A 16,965-nucleotide genomic window follows, 5' to 3' on the forward strand; every position below is an offset into this window, starting at 1 on the left:
CTCGGTGTCCGGCCTGCCGAGTTTACTGACCACACCTTCAGCACACAAAAACAGAGAACCTGTTAGTGGAGGACTCAAGCCTACAAAACATCCATGGTTAGCCAGGGATGCTACTGCAGCTGTACCAACACTGAGAAAAACGCAGCACACTCACACCCCTTGACTGCTGTCCAGCACCTCTGTTGTATCAGTGACTTCCTATCAGAAGACCAAAATATTTCCCACTGCTACATTTATGGAAAAGAAGCAGTTTTCATGTCTCAGGCAGTGTGTGCTTATGTGTCTTTTTCATACATGATCCCCACACTCTGAATTCCCACCACTGTCTGTGTCATGCCACGCAAAGAAGACTCTTTCAGAAGCTGTGATCAACAGTGGCAATGGTTTCAAAGACATCCAAACAGCTAAACTGATATCCAGTCCTGCATCTTTCTCCTTTCTACACATTTCCTTCATGTCTGCAAGCAGCCCCAGTGAATTCCACCTGGCGCTGTAAGACAGTTATGTTCACCTTGACTGAATTGCACAAGCCAAGCTCTAGTTAATCTTTAAGACCAGAAAGTTTTACAAACATATCTCTCTCTTAAAAATATTAATGTATCAATCATTTGGCAGCATTTTCAGTAACTCGTAATATAAATAAAGCCCCATTGAAAAGGGTTGTTAAGTCAGCATCTTTAATTTATTTTCACAGCAACATTTGCTTTATTGCATGAGCACAAAAGCAACAGCTTCAGTTCCAAGATTTCAAAATTTAGCAGCTTGAATTAGGCCTGATTAAAAACCACATGTCTCTATGAACTATGCCTACTGTTTTTGTCAGCTTCCCAAAACCAGAGTGATCTGCAGACTACATAAAACTCAGCACTTATTTAACACACTCTCCAACAAATCTGCATGAAAATTAAATTTTGCTTTCATCAAGGAGTGAATAAACATATGGAAGGATGTATAATCTTATTTATCAAAAACTATTTGTATAATTAAACACGAATATCATAAAAGGTTGCCTTAGGTCATCATTTGCATGAGTAAGTAATTTGTAGAATGTCAGGTACAATAGACAGAATAGATGGATGCATGAGCGTATAGGGTTAAATTAGGCTCAATATTAGCCAGCCACATAGTGATCAATCAGAATGATAGATCTAAATGGCAATACAAGAGGACTGTCTGAGCAATTTTTTAGTATAAGTATTCCTTAGTAAGCTTCCGTGGTGAATAGTTCTAACTACAGTAAAACATGTTCTTATGTGATCTACATTGGGCAGAGGTCCTGGGGAAGTCAACACTGGTATTGTGCCTTAAAAAAAAAGAGGTTTAGAAATATGAGGTCTTCAAAACTGATCCTCAAGTCCTTCAAGCTTACAATATTAAGTTTCAAGACCACTGGACACTTCACAAGTGGTCTGGGGAAGGAAAAAGGCCAAAAACCACCACAGTGGTTTCAAAGACTGTGGACACGCTAATTACAACCCCAGAGTTCCTGCCTGATTCCATCAGTAAGATACAGCATCATCCACTGAAACATTACGTAAGTACAGATGATGCCCTACAATAAAAAGCTCAGCCAAAGCACTTTTCATTGAAATCAGTAATATATCTCTGTTGTGAACTTTTCATAAAGTTAAACTCTGTTCGCTTTACTGCAGTAGGTCAAACCCTCTATCTCAGTTCAGTCCAAGCTACTAAAAAGATCTGCCCACAGTCATTCATTTCAAGAGGCATATTTCTTGGAAGAGAGAATAAGCCACATGTGGAAAGAGCAGTTCTGAGTGTGCCACTGGCATCGACTCAGTGATGACCTGAGTTCAAGTGCCCCAGTTAAATCCAGGCTGTGGCCTTAATGAGCAGGGAGCGTAACAGTGCTGGGCCTGACCTGCTGAGCAAGCTGCTCACAGGAATATGAAAGGTGATGAGTTAGGAACAGAGGCTTTCTGTGCAGCATAGGCACTCAGATGTAGAATGGGACCCTCTGAGAAATTTGGAGGAGAGAGGGATGCAACTCACCTGGGATGCACACACTGCACTGAGAGCTGGATGGAGACGCATTCCTCCATTGATCACTCTCCTGTCACGGGTACCTATGCCTTGTATTTCAGAAAACAATGCCTTTTTCTTTCAGAATACTGACTTGGGACAAGGGAAAAGGAGATGCTCATTCCCTTTCACATTGCAGCTAAGTGGTCAAAGCCTCATGCATATGGGCCTGATGGACTAGCACGCTCTAAGCTTATCTCCTAGACAGACACCAACTATTCAGCCATGGCACAATGTGTTTCCAGCAGAAAACCTCTAGGTGTCTGTGAAACTCTCCAAGGCCAACTTCTGAGACAGTTGTGACAGCTGAACAGGATTTCTGAGGATCTAAACTCTGGATTTGCACTGATCTAATCTGGATTCCCTTAACACCCTCTGCTTCCACTCAGCAATCTGCAAAAGGATGCATGGATTGAGAATCACAATCCAAGTAAATCTTGGTCAGCCTTTGAAGACTTTGAGCAATAAGTGCCCAGAATTGCTTGCAGGCAGAAATGCTAATGTTTAGCCACTTCTTTGCATGAAGAAATAGAACAGCATGGCAACAAAAGTCTATTCAAATCAGAAGCTTGGTCATGGCTCTTCACAAAGTCACCACAAAACAGTCACAAAGCTTTTACCTGGTTAAACTGAAATTTCACAGTCTGGACTTCTGTAAAAGGCTTTTTCGGCTGGCAAAAAAATCCTAATAGATTGTGATATAATCGACACAAAAATATTTACTTGCATTCTTATAGAAATGTAAAGAGCTTAATAGGCAGCAGTATTACCTGCTTCTTTTAATATAAGAAGTAGAAAAGTGTCCACAGGCACATGGGCTCTTTTATAAGAAGCAACCACATCTCAGGGATGTACTGACAACACAGAAAGCAGAAAGCCAAGAAAATTGTCTTATACCCTGACTTTCTGAATATATTGCCTCCAAAAGCATTAAGTCTGACATCATGGTGCATGGCTCAGCATCCTGCCAAAAGATGTTCTGCTCTTAATGGCTGTGCTGTCCCAAAAAAGCCAGGAGAGGGCTCCAAAATCAGCTATAGCTTTCTCCATCTGCTGGCCCCCAGCCCAGACTGCACTTTGAAGTGGAGCCAGAGAGAGGGGAGAAACCTCTCCAGAGAAAATATATTTGGAGGACTGAAGAACTCTGGTTACAGGTAGCTAAGCTTGTTTTTTTCCCATCATGAATGAGCCTTCACAAATCTCTGCTCCTGGAAGCAAGAGGTGATCAGCCACCACTAAAAATGCTCACAGGACAACCTCAGGGTTCATCGGCACAGCAAAAAGTGCAAAACCTATGAGGAGCAGGAAGGGAAGCATTGAGAAAATGGCCACCACCTTACCATGCTGAACCCAGCTTTGTAAAGATGAGTCATACTCCTTCCATAGAGGGCAACAAAATCACAATGGCCTTCAGGTGTAGATGAAAAATAGTCACACCATTGTAGATGCTGACAGTGGAAGAAGCCTGTTTGATGACTTACTCCATCCCTGACCACAAGGTTCACCTTCTGCAACATTCTTGAAACCCCAGGTCCTTACCCAAGGAAGCTATGTTTTAAACTAAAAAAGGAGCTTTTCTTTCCTCAAGTTGAGCATTTACTCCATATAGGAAGAACTAATGGGAACTGAAGGAAACAGCTGGATATATGCTTCCACAGCTCATCCAACTCTGCAGCACAAGAAAAGCAAAAGAAGAAAAGCAATGATAAACTAGGTGAGCACTATGGCCTCACCCTGATGAAAAAAGAGAAGGCGAAGAAGCTGCCAAAATCACTCAAATTAACCCCCCATCAAACAACAAGGGTAGTCCAGGGTTAAGGCAAAAACCACAGTGCATGGCCAAAAGTTTCCCAAAACAAAAAAGCAATCCCTTGATCAGATGACTCCAATCACATGAATACGTGTGACCAGGGCTGACTGAGGTGGGGTTTGGCCAAGGAGGAGCTGCCTATGCTAACCCCTGCCAGCTCACAACACGCAGATCTCTGACCTGGCTCAAACAACATGACAGGTATTATGGTTGCAAACACAGGGACCAACCAGGTAGTCCCCATGTGGGAATCCTCCCTGCTCCTGCAAAGGGGAGCCACTGGCAGCGAGAGCCAGAAGAGAATAAGAAACTATGTTGCTGGAGAGGTCTTCTCATTCACTTCTGGGGAAGCGTCAGGCTGGCTTGCCTGTGTGAAGGCAGCAGTCCTGAGCTTCTGCAACCTCTGAGGCCAGGGAGAGGTAGGAACCTCTGCTTTGCATGGAGGCCAGGCACTGCTCACCCTTCCTGCATGCACAAAACTGGCAGAGAGGCAAGGGAGGCAAACAGCTGGCTACCTATCAGCAATGCCTGGCTCGCACCAGGTCCTACAGGCGCTGTGCATCAAGCTGCTTCACACTGCAGTTAACATCTGGCCTCTGTGAGGGACATGACCTCAGCCCCGTAGGTGGCTGTGGCTTGGGACAGAGTTATTCGCCTTAAAAAAAAAAAATCTCCTGAGTAAATCACTACCTACCTTCAGCTTTGAGCACTCATTAGAGCTGTAGGGCAGTTATGTAGTGCTGTAGGTTCTGGGGAACCATAAGGTCAGACCAAGCCACCCCTTTCACATGTGAACTCTTTACTCCTGTGAGTGAATCAGGTATGAATTGAATCTCCACACTTGGGGCAACCATGGACTGCACACACCTGTGACTGCTGGTCTTTCTGAAAAGGAGTCAATGCTGGCACTGTCAGCACATGCCATGAGAGAGAAATGGTAGCAGAGAAGGGTTCATACCACTCTTTCTGGAGTTGTTTCATGGAGGTCACAAATACACAGCAGATTTTGAGACTTTGCTTTGGATTTCTTCAGTCAAGTATGTTTCACATCCAGCCCTACCCTTGCAGAAATACAGTTTTCACAGTGTAATTCTTTTCCAAGATAGCAAGATATTTTAGGGGTATATAAGATATTACATCAGCAGATTTCAGAAACACAGTACCCAATTTTTAGCAATTGAGCAGCTGTCTCTAAGAAAGTTGAAGAGACCACAATCTCAGCTGGTTAAAAACAGACAAAAACCAGAGGAGCTCCCTCTCACCATCAGTTGCAGCACCCTTCCCAAGTCTTTCTTCTCACCAGAACTGGCCAGCTTTCATCCCAGGTAATTTGGAGCTACTTAGGCAATGTCAGCACAGCTCAAGAGCACAAAGCTTGTCTATGAAATATAGCATCCAGTATTAGGATAATATATTTGCATCTGGGCTCTGCAGTGTCAGGCAGGTGTTAGCAAAGCAGGAAGTTTCAAAAGTGGCTGCACTCCATGGGGAACAGAGCAAAGGCAACAGCGAGAAAATAGTGCATCCACTTATAAGCAGGGGTGCACAGAGGTAGTAAATAAATGTGTGATTTCTGATTGCCCATCCTAAGATCCATGCTTTTCCCTCTTCAACATTCAGTTAGCATTCTTTGGAAGGTCTGCAATGGAGTAGATTTTAGGTCCAGGCTTATAGCACTGTGATAATTTGAGTCTCTTAACATTGCTATTCATCTTAACTGTTCAAATGCTAACAAGAAAACCCATTATGGGGAAGGGAAAGGGAAAGACAGTAGGCAAACAGTTTGGGACTTAAAATTACTAAATTCTAAAGGAAGCTCATTTCATATAACATAGTACAACACCAACAATTAATGAGGGATGTAAACAAGTTTAACTCTAAAAGGCAGAAAATTAAATAATTTGTTTCCTATGGGTATATAATGAGATAGTTACCAAGTTCCCATGAGAGAGATAAGCAGATATTAAAAGGTCTTCTCAATACCTGTAATGGCTAAGGGCAACAGCTAATTCAATAGATTCGATCAAAATCACCACTTCTTTCTCTGCTCTGATTTATTACTTTGGCTGTAGTTAGTCATCACTCATTTTAGTTTGCTTTTCAGCAGTCATAAATTATGCCTCATAAATAAAAAGATACAATCAGGGAAATCATATCAAGTCATCTATAGCCCTGGAGTGTATTTTCCCCTAGTACTTACACTAATGTATTTTTAAAGGATAGCTTGCCATAGTTTGGAATATGTGAGAATTTACCGAGAAAGGTCTTACAAGAGTGGTACTTTAAGAGTCTCACTGGCAATTTTGGAAGCCAACAAATCCAGTGTAATATCATTATTTGGTTTAATGAAAAAAACCTCAAAGTTTGTTGTAATCATGCATTGTTTAAACACTTGAATTTAGGATGGTTTTGACAATAGAAATATAGTACCTGAAGTGGTGCTTAATCATGGATCACAGAATTGGGAGGGAACTCTAGAGACCATCTAGTCCAACTCCCCTGCTAAAGCAGGATCCCCTAGAGCACATCACTCAGGACTGCAACCAGGTGGGTCTTGAATATCTTCGGAGAAGGGGACTCCACCACCTCCCTGGGCAGCCTGTTCCAGTGATCTGTCACCCTCACCATAAAGAAGTTTTCCTCATATTTAAATAGCACTTCCTATGTTCCAGCTTGTGTTCATTGCCCCTCATCCTGTCACTGGGAACTACTGAAAAGAGTCTGGCTCCATCCTCCTTGCACCCACCCTTTAGATACTTACAGTCATTAATAAGGTCTCCCCTCAGCCTTCTCTTCTCCAGGCTAAAGAGTCCCAGCTTCCTCAGCCTTTCCTCATAAAGAAAATGCTCCAATCCCACAGTCATCTTTCTTGCCCTCTGCTGGACCCTCTTTTAAGTGGTTCCCTGACTCTCTTGAACAGGGCAGCTCAGAACTGGACACAGTATTCCAGTTGTGGCCTCACCAGAGCAGAGTAGAGGGGCAGAATGACCCTTGACATACTGGCCACACTCTTCTTTATGCATCCCAGGGTTCCATTGGCCTTCTTGGTGACAAGGGCACATTGCTGGATCATGGATAATTTACTATCTACCAGGACTGCCAGATCCTTTTCAGAACTGTTTTCCAACAAGTCTACCCATAACCTATATTGGTGCATGGGGTTCTTCCTCCCCAGCTGCAGGACCCTACACTTGCCCTTGTTGAACCTCATTAGGTTCTTCTCTGCCCTGATCTCCAGCCTGTCCAGGTCACTGTAGATGGCAGCACAGCCCTCTGGAGTGTCAGCCACCCCTCCCAGTTTGGTATCATCAGCAAACTTACTGAGGACACACTCTATCCCTTCGTCCAGGTCATTGATAAGTATTTTGAACAAGACCAGACTGAGTATTGACCCCTGGAGAACACCACTGGTTACAGGCATTCAGTGTGATCGTGCCCCATTCATCACAACCCTCTGAGTTCTGTCACAGAGGCAGCTCTCAATCCACCTCACTGTCCTCTCATCTAGCCCACACTGCCGGAGTTTCCTAATGAGGATGTTATGGGGGACAGTGTCAAAAGCCTTGCTGAAGTCAAGGTAGATGACATTCACTGCTCTCCCCTCATCCAGCTGACAAATAAAATAAATTCTTTAATAAAAGAATTGGGGTTCTGATTGATAGGCAGCTGAATATTGACAGGTGACTGAATATGAGCCAGCAGTGTGCTCAGGTGGTGAAGAAGGCCAATGGCACCCTAGCCTGTATTAGAAATAGTGTGGCAAGCAAGACCAGGGAGGTGATCGTCCCTTTGTACTCGGCGTTGGTGAGGCCACACCTTGAATACTGTGTCTAGTTTTGGGCATCTCAATACAAGAAAGACATTGAGGTGCTGGAGTGTGTCCAAAGAAGCTGGGGAAGGGCCTTGAGAACAAGTCTCATGAGAAGCAGCTGAGGGAACCGGGGGTATTTAATCTGAAGAAAAGGAGGCTGAGGGGACCCCCTCATCCCCCTCTACATCTACCTGAAAGGACGTTGTAAAGAGGTAGGTGCTGGTCTCTTCTCACAAGTAACTGGTAATAGAACAAGAGGAAATGGCCTCAAGCTGCACCAGAGGAGGTTTAGACTAGACAGTAAAAAGAAAATTTTCACTTAAAGAGTTGTCAGACATTGGAACATGCTGCCTAGGGAGGTGGTTGAGTCACCATCCCTGCATGTGTTTAAAAGTTGTCTAGATGTGGTGCTTGGGAGTATGGCTTCGTGCTGGACTTGGTAGAGTAGAGCTAATGGTTGGACTCGATGATCTTTGCCAACCTAAGTGATTCTGTGGTTCTGTGAAGAGAAATCATGTGGTTTCAAACAGCTCTTCTTCCTTTTGTGTACCCTCTACCAAGGAAAAAGAAGCATCTAGTTCAGAAAAAAAATTATTTAGAGTAGGAATTGACATGATATCAACTTAACAATATAGTTGTGTCTGCTTTGCCTCTCAGGAGGTGAGGTTGAGCTCCATAGCCTAATGCACATACAATATGAGAAACTGTTTACTTGAAAGTGGGAAGTACAAAGGATCTTGCAAGAAAAAAACCCAAACTTTTCCAAAGTGAAGAGGGGGTAATGAGTAGAGAGTGCAAGAAAGAAATAGATTTTCTTTTATGTTATTACTTTGTCGTACATCTTTCTGTCAGGGAAATGGGTAGAAATGGTGAATTAAAGAGATGAAAAGGAGCCAGATAGGAGGGATACTACAAATGGTTGACTACCCATCACTGGCCAGTCAGAAAACCAGTTTCACTCCATTTTAAGCTGCAGAAGTCAGTTGTGTGTCAGTAACTAAGCAGCACAAACAGGAGCCGAGGCAACAATTTGGCAGACAAGCTGGTAAACCAAGTGTCATTCTTGAAACCTCCAAAAGTGACCAAGAAGGCTGACATACTCAACACTCTGTGTAGTTGATCCTGCCTTAATCTTCATGACTTTGCACCCATGTTTTTTTTTTCTCTTTATATTTCTGGAGTCAGAATATTATTATTTTTTTGCTCATTGAGAGTCCAAGATGGAGAACCCAAAACACATTTCTGCTGGTATATCTTGGGGTGCTTCCTAACCCTTCATTTGGCTGCAGTAACTGGAGTGTGAGAAGGACACTTCACAAGCAAGAGGGATGCTATGTCTCTGTTGCGGTTTGACCAGATAGTTCTCCTGGACAATAGGGAGCCATAAAACTTTCTGAAAAGGGAAAATCCTGTTTTTCTGTCTTTTACATGTTTCATGCCTGCCAAATGGAAATAAGGATGTATCCTGAACCAGGAATACATGAAGCTATTAATCTAAATAAGCACTCTGAAGTATACAATTAAGTGCAATTGTGGAAGAATGACACTGCACTTGCATGAAGACTGCATTATACTATGACAACTCTGCTTTGCTGAACAGAACTAAATGTCACAAATGTCACAACTGTCTGTTTCAAAAGACCCTTCCCTTAGCTGAGGAAAACAAGTCTGACTCTCTAGGCTGTTCTACGGTAACATTGCACACCACCCTCAATAATTCCTGATAAGGGCCTACAGACTGTTTCAATAATATTCCAAAAGGTTACTCTTGCCACCTCATTAGGCCTTATGCATTACAGAGTTTGTTTAAATCGTGCTTCTTCTTTTTTTTTTTTTTTTTTCACAAGATCATGCAATTACATGTTTAGTACAACTGAGGATCTCAAGCAGCACTACAACAAATACCTAAAAAAGCTAGAAAATGCAAGTATCTAAATATACATATAGGCAGACAGAGACCATTTCAAAGATTTAAGTAATCTTTTCTGCCCTACAAGACAGTAGACACCTCAGTGCCTCTTAAAAACCCACTGAAACCCAGCAGGTGCTAGTATGCTATGCAGATCTGGCCCTTAAAGAATAAAAGTGTTTCCTGGAACAACAGTGACCTTAGCATTTAGGGGACATAGCCTCTGACCAGCATGAGCTTCTAAAGTTACATCATATTTGACAGTGCAACTTTTGCACCTAGTCTTACAAGCCCTAAATATCAGCTGAAGTTTCCAGCAAATGAACAACGAAAAAAACCCAACTACAGAATCCTGACTTCACATCCAAAGAAGATGTCAGGGTTCATTGAACTAAAGCTCAATAGCTCCAAAAATGCTGGAGAGAGTCCCATCACAGCACTTTGATTTTATCTGCATTCTGCAGGAGGAAATCCAGTTGCATTTGAAGTTTTATGTCCAGCAAACAAGCCTCACATCCAGAGACAGCAGAATCAATATCCAGTTTAAGTGAAATATAAATCTGGGTTTCATCAGCATAATAGCAAAAGCCAAGTCCTATGCTTACAAATATTTCGTCTCACAGGCAAGACATAAATTGCCAACAATGGAGATGCTCAGAATAGATCCCAGAGGACTGCTGCAAGTGACATAAGCAGAAGACAAACACGTGCATGCAAAAAACTCTCATGGTGAAATAAATGGCCACCAGTGAAAAAAAAAAAAAACAACAAAAAATTATTTAGGGTCCCAGTGAACAGCTCAGCCTATTTATGGTGTAGAACCAAGATATAAAGCAAAGTCTTGAGTACAGCATGGGAAACTACAGAATTCTGATCAAGAGACTTTCTTTGTTAGCCATCACAAATAGATCACTAAAATATTGGGCTCAGGCAAGTCCCTCTGGTATCAGCTTCCCAAAAAACAGCCTCTGACTGAAATAATTGAAAGTTGGTGCAACTGAGAACATCCCATAGTCAATGTCTACAACTTCCACCTTGAGTAACAAGTTGGGATGTTTATCTTTATCTAAGGATGTTTCCTAAATAATAATTAAGGCTTGGGTTTGGTACAATACTTTCTACCTGCCCGTCTGCACTTGAACTTTCATCCTGCACTGATCCTGTTCAAGAGTAAGGAGATCTGGTCTAACAGGTTCTGCTAAAATGAAACTACAGTAAATGAAGAACACACTTCAGAGAGTTGTAGGCCTACAGCTGGGCCGTATACAGGTGTTAAAGACAAGCTGGGAGAAAGAAATATAAACTTTAATGTTTGTACACAGTAGGACTTAAACCACAAATAGTTGACCCTAAAACATGCTGTTTTGAGGAAAGGCTTAACAGCTTCGGTCAAAGGAGACATGACAACTAGAAAATATACCCTCATATATTTGAAGTGCAATAAATGTTCAGGCTTTGAATAATTATAAGTTTTGCTTTGGAAAGTATTACTGTAGCATCTCCTGTATTGCTGATTTCAGAGAAGACGTCATTAGGTAACTGAAGGAAATCAAGTAACATGGACCTGCAATCAGCCTTAAGAAGCAGTCAGCTGACAGATGCTTGTAATTTCCTGCAGCACAAAGTGAAGAGACACACTTTTCACGCTGGCTGTTACCTTACAGCCAGGTTGCCAATCCAGAAATATCAACAAGAAAAAAGAGGTTTGTGAATACTGCTGTAACTACACTTTTTCTAGTAGCATCCTAGGCTCTCTTTTCGATAGTTTTACAATTGTTCATTTGGTTTGTTTCCTGTCCCAAATTTGTGAAGTCCCAAACCCAGGGACTCTGCCAGGAATGGACCAAGAGGCAAGAGACACAAGCTGAAACAAGGAAACAAGGGGATTAGACACACACACACACAAAAATATATGTAATCAGAAATTGGAACAGGGTGGGTACACACAGGCTGTACAATCTCCATCCTTAGAGATTCATGGATAGAAAACTTGATCCAAAACTCAACTGGACACAGCCCTGAGCAGCCAGCTCTGTCTGGACCTGCTTCAAGCAGTGAGTCAGGCGAGATGCCTTCTGGATGTCCTTTCCAGCCTACATGATTCTTTGAGTCTACAAGAGCTATACATACAGCAGCTGGATAGACTGTACTGTTAATGTAATAAAGCAACATTTTAGATTTAATTCTTCATGGTTTTTGGCCACCAAATATAACATAACAGTAGCAGTGAAGCACAGCTACTGAAGAACCTGGTCTGTGAAGTGCACTGTCATGTAATTTGCAGATGGCAGATTTTATTGCTCTCTACAACTACATGGAAGGAAGTTATAGTGAGGTGAGTGTTGGTCTCTTCTCCCAAGTAAATAATGATACGACTAGAATGGCCTTAAGTTGAGCAAGGGGAGGTTTAGACTAGAGATAGGAAGAATTTATTTACTGAGAGGCAGTCAGGCACTGGAACAGGCTGCCCAGGGACGATGTGGTGTCACCATCCCTGGAGCTGTTAAAAAAATGTGCAGATGTGGCACTTCAGGGCAGGCTGTAGTTGTTTTTTTCTGGGTTGACAGTTGGACTCAGTGATCTTAGAGGACTTTTCCAACCATGACAATTCTGTGATTCTGTGCTTCTTGGAAGGGACAAGTCAGTATGTTCAAGGGCAGGTCTGCCATTCAGAAGGGCCTAGAGGAATGGGTCATCAGGAGCTTTATGAATTTCAGCGAGGGCAAATGCAATGTCTTGCACCTGGGAAGGAATAACTCCTTGCAGCATTACAGGCTAGGGACTAGACAGCTGCTGGAAAGGACCTAAGAGTCTTAGTAGAAAGCTGAACTTGAGCCAGCAGCATACTCTGGCAGCAAAGATGACCAACAGCATCTTGAGCTGTTTAAGAGGAGCACAGCCAGACAATTAAAGGAAGTGATTACATGCCTCTACTTAGCATTTGTTCCATTTGGGCCCCCGAAAACAAGAAATACATTGTTAAATTGGAGACAGTTCAGCAGAGGGCCACCAAGATAATTAGGGGGTTGGAAAACTTGGCTTATGAGGAGAAGCTGTGGGATTGAAGTTTGTTCAGCCTGAAGAGATGCATTTGCAGGGCCTGATTGCAGTACCCCAGCACATTCCCACAGGCTAACAAGAAGGTGGGTCCAGGTTACTCACAATGGTATATGGCGGGAGGGGATGAGAGAAATCAGGTATAAGTTCAAACAAAAGAGCTCTGACTGAACGTAACCAAAAAACCTTTTCACAACAAGGACAGTCAAGCAGTGGAGCAGACTGCCCTGAGGACTTACACAGGCACTCTCCCTGGAGATTTTCAGGATGCCCTGTGTAACCTCATCTGACCCCTTAACTGAGCCTGCTTTGAGCAGGAAGTTGGACTGGATGGCCTCCAGTTAGCCCTTCCAACCTGAATTATCTTGAGATCCTGTAAAGCAAGTAAGCCAGTAAAAGAAAGATTGCCGCCAAATTGCAGGAGCTCAAAAAGCAGAATGCACTGTTTTGTATATATCAAAACAAATCCATGCTTGAATTTTTTTGTTAATTATTATGTTTTTTAAGAAAAAGATTGTAAAGACTTCTGAGCATTGCCTAACTTGTCTTCAAGATACATCATGTGTAGAAATATTGTGTACAGAATCAATAGTGAGGTTTATCGACACGCTGTTTTGTGGCAGAGAAGCGTGCTGATACATTGGCAACATCCTATAAAAAAGTCAACCTTCTCCTGCTGTGATACTACATCCACTCTTAGAAACAACAAATTTAAAGTGTGTTGTGTTTTTTTTTTCAAGGGTCTGAATTCCACTCATATAAACTCAAATAAAAACTTGAGAGAGAGTTATAAATAGCAATGTCCCTGGTTCATAGGCTGAAAAAAGTAAAACTATACATTATCACTAGTGCTGTACGACAAAACCATGATGCTAAAACTTGTAACTTTGTAACTGTTACAAGTTATAAGTGAAAGAATGGCAGGACTGATCTCTCTATGTGAGTGAGAATTAACAACAATCATCAACAGCAAATTCACTTTTGAACCACCCATGAAAACTGCTTGGGATCTTAACATCTAATTAAAAGATAAAACAACCCCAGTTCCTCTTGATGTAAACTATTTTAAGTTCATAAAGTAAAAATAAGTTCAGATTAGATAGAGGAAGATGGAAGAAGAAAGAAGACCCAATGAAATGAAGCTGCCTTTTAAGAACTAGAATTTCACACTACTCACATAACAGTGAAGCCTTGCAAAAGCTCTGGAGTGTACTCAAACATTTAACACATAAGAAACACAGGCACTTATGATTAGGCTGAAGAAAAATTACTGCTGAATGAATGTATTACTTGTGCAAAATTATTTTCAGCTTCTCAACTATTTAAAACACATTAACAATAATAATTTGGGTACCAAAAGACTATTAACATTAGAAATGAGATGTGTATGTTCATTTTAAGTGTAAAGTAAGGTTCTCAAAGTGTACTGAAATCACAAGAGAAGCTCCAAAATTACTTCAATTCCCACCTGATATTCATATTCTGTGTAAGGCAGCAACTTGTCATCTTTGAAGGAGGTTGAAGAACCATTGTAAACAAGTACAAGGTCTAAATTTATGTGGGCCTGTGTTGTTCGCCTTCTGTAAAGTTCATAATATAAAATCTTCCCATTTGGCTGCTGTGGGCCAGTCCACAGGATGGAAGAAGTTGATTGGAAGCCCCCAGCTCTGGTCTGTATTTCTATGAGGGGAGCAGGCTGCCTTGCTGGGGGTGACTCCAGCGTCTGTACTGATGCCCACTCACTGGAGGCACAACCCAGCTCTGTGCAAGCTTGGACCTGTACTTCATACCTTTGGGAAGACAAATGAGACAAACTGGTTAAAGCACTGCAAACACAAATATGGACTGAAATCTGAGTCAAGTAGGCATGGAGAGTTTCTTAATTTCTCTTGGTCTTTGGCGTATTTTAGTAAGAAAACAATTTGTACAACATACAGATTATATGCTGTGCCTTGTGTAGCAAAAATGAAGTATGCTGTCTTTTGGGTTTTGATTTGTTGGCAGTTTTGTTTGGGTGTTTTTCAGAGCAAAGTTAACATCTGCAAGAGCCAAGTGATCAAAATAGTTTTGATTCTGATTATGTGAATCAAAATTATGTTTAATTGTAGGAGGTTATTTGGGTATCATTTGAGTGCTGTAGAACTTCACTCTATTACTCTTCTCTCTTTGGATTTAGATTAGCTCTATGTAAATAGTAGACAGACTTATCAACCGTGTAACAGAAACAAATTATGCCTACACAAATATATAACAAAAGGTCAGGTAAATAATCAAGAATTAGTGGGGAAGATATCATTTCAGTATTAAGCGTGCTCCTTCTGTAGCCGAGCCTGGTACTCACTCTTAAATTTTAGCTTTTACTTAAGCACAAGTCACTTTTTTGCACCTCAAAGGTGTGAGCACATTCCTGGTGTGACTCCATTGCCTTAGCTCTGCTATCCTGTGAACAGCCTGGTTGACACGTCTTTGGTCTCCCCAACTCGACCTTTACAAGATACACAAGTGCAAGATGGCAGGTTTTGGAGTCTATAGCAGAGTACTGAATTACCCCTTACATTAATTACCATCTGTCAACCCTACACACTTCACCAAGATGGTATTACTATAAATGTAAAAAATCCTGGTTTTATCGTGTTTTTAGGAACCAAAAGCCCATGGGTCTGACTCTCTCTTTAAAGAAGATGGTTAAACTATCTGCCAGCCCACTGAATCACCTGGCAGCATTCTTTCAACAAATGAGGTCTTCCAGACTTACCTACTGTAGGGCTGTAGCTCTGCCACTATGTATGACCGTCTCACAAAGGAAACATGAGATGCATCAAAGTGAATAGTTTTCTTTCCTGTTTCAGCAGGCCTATGGATTGAGATTGTGTAATTTCTGATGTCACCATTTACTTTGATAGGAGCATCCCAGGCCACCAAAATCTCCTTTGAGGACCATGCCTGCAGCCTAGGAGGCAACATTCCAGATGGAGCAGAAGGGTTGGTTTTTATCTGAGCTGATGGGCTGGTCACACTCCCTTGACTGTTATTTGCAGTGATGGTGTAGCTGTATTCCATGCCTGGCATTAGGGTGAAATCAAGATACCGAGTTTCCAGCCCTGAGTAAACAAGAACACCATCCCTCCTTAGCTCATAGCTTGTGATTTTTCCATTGGGGTTAGCTGGAAGTCTCCACGTGATTTCAATTGACTCTGAGCCCATGACAAGCAGCCTGGGAGCTTCCAGATTTAATGGTGGAGCCTCCATAGTCATCACTGACTGGGGCATGCTAGATGTGCAGCCCCCTGCAGTACAGGCAACCAACGCAAAATCATACTGCCTGTAAGGCTGTAGATTAGAAACCAACATTTGCAACCTTTTGCCAGGATAATACTCCTCATTATTTGATTTTAATATGTATTTGATGATGTCTCCATTTTGTATTTGAGGAGGTGCCCAAGTTGCATTAACTTGAGTCGCACTGACAGCCCGCAGAGATGGTGGATCCACGAAGGCAGGAGCTGCTTCCAGTGTCTGTATCACAGCTGGTTCACTGGTAGAGCAGCCTCCCATCGTGCAGGCAACTACCGCATAACTGTACGTTGAGTAGGGCAGTAAGTCTTCATCTGTGTAGTTGAAAGTCACAGCATCGAAGCTGAAAGGGTAGAGAACATCATTTTTCAGCAGCCTGTATGACTGAAGAATACCATTGGGCTGTGCGGGGGAGGCCCACGAGATGAGCACCTTACGGGGGTTAACTGAAACCAAGGATAACCTGGGGGCAGCAAGACCTTTCGGGGCAGTTTGACTAGTCTTTGCCACTGTCCAGGAGCTGTCAGTGTAGCCTGCTGCATTCCAGGTGCGTATTTTATACTCATACCTCGTCCATGGCTGTAAACCTTTGTCATTATAAAAGAATATATTACTTTCAGTGTTATATTCTGTGAAAACAGTTTTCTCATCTTCTGTTGCCACTCTGTGCCCTGCAGCATTTTCTTTTGTGCGTCTGTGAATAACCTCATAGTGTCTAATTTTTCCATTTGGATTAATTGGTTGCAGCCAGCTCAGTTCCACATTGGTAGCATTCACTGCCTGGATTACAGGTGCCATCTGAGACACTGGGGGTGCTTCATCTGTTCGGACAGGCTGGGGTGGAGAACGAGTGCAGCCTGCCACGTTGCATGCTTCCAGGACCAGGGTGTAGAGAGTGTATGGCTCGAGGCGCCTGAAGAGGAACTGGCGAGATAAACCACTGTACTCCAGGTTGTCATCGCTGAAAATATTGTAGGTCTGGGGAAGACAGAAAGGCAAGGTGAGGAGTGAAGCGGGAAGGAAAGGGAATTGGGAAGGGAAGCA

General features: G+C 42.4%; 1 protein-coding gene across 1 annotated transcript in view; it reads right to left on the reverse strand.

The window, feature by feature from the left end:
• The window catches only part of USH2A (Usher syndrome 2A (autosomal recessive, mild)), a 393,962-nt gene that overhangs the window by 13,639 nt on the left and 363,358 nt on the right, over window positions 1-16,965 (reverse strand). The window contains exons 63-65 of the mRNA XM_009994736.1: window positions 15,383-16,899; window positions 14,096-14,417; window positions 1-35 (exon numbers count right to left, since the gene is read on the reverse strand). Coding sequence (XP_009993038.1) covers window positions 1-35; window positions 14,096-14,417; window positions 15,383-16,899 — 1,874 coding nt within the window. The remainder of the gene's footprint in view (window positions 36-14,095; window positions 14,418-15,382; window positions 16,900-16,965) is intronic.

Source organism: Chaetura pelagica, unplaced genomic scaffold, assembly GCF_000747805.2.
Source record: "Chaetura pelagica isolate M959 unplaced genomic scaffold, ChaPel_1.0 scaffold2, whole genome shotgun sequence".
NCBI classification, from domain to species: domain Eukaryota; kingdom Metazoa; phylum Chordata; class Aves; order Apodiformes; family Apodidae; genus Chaetura; species Chaetura pelagica.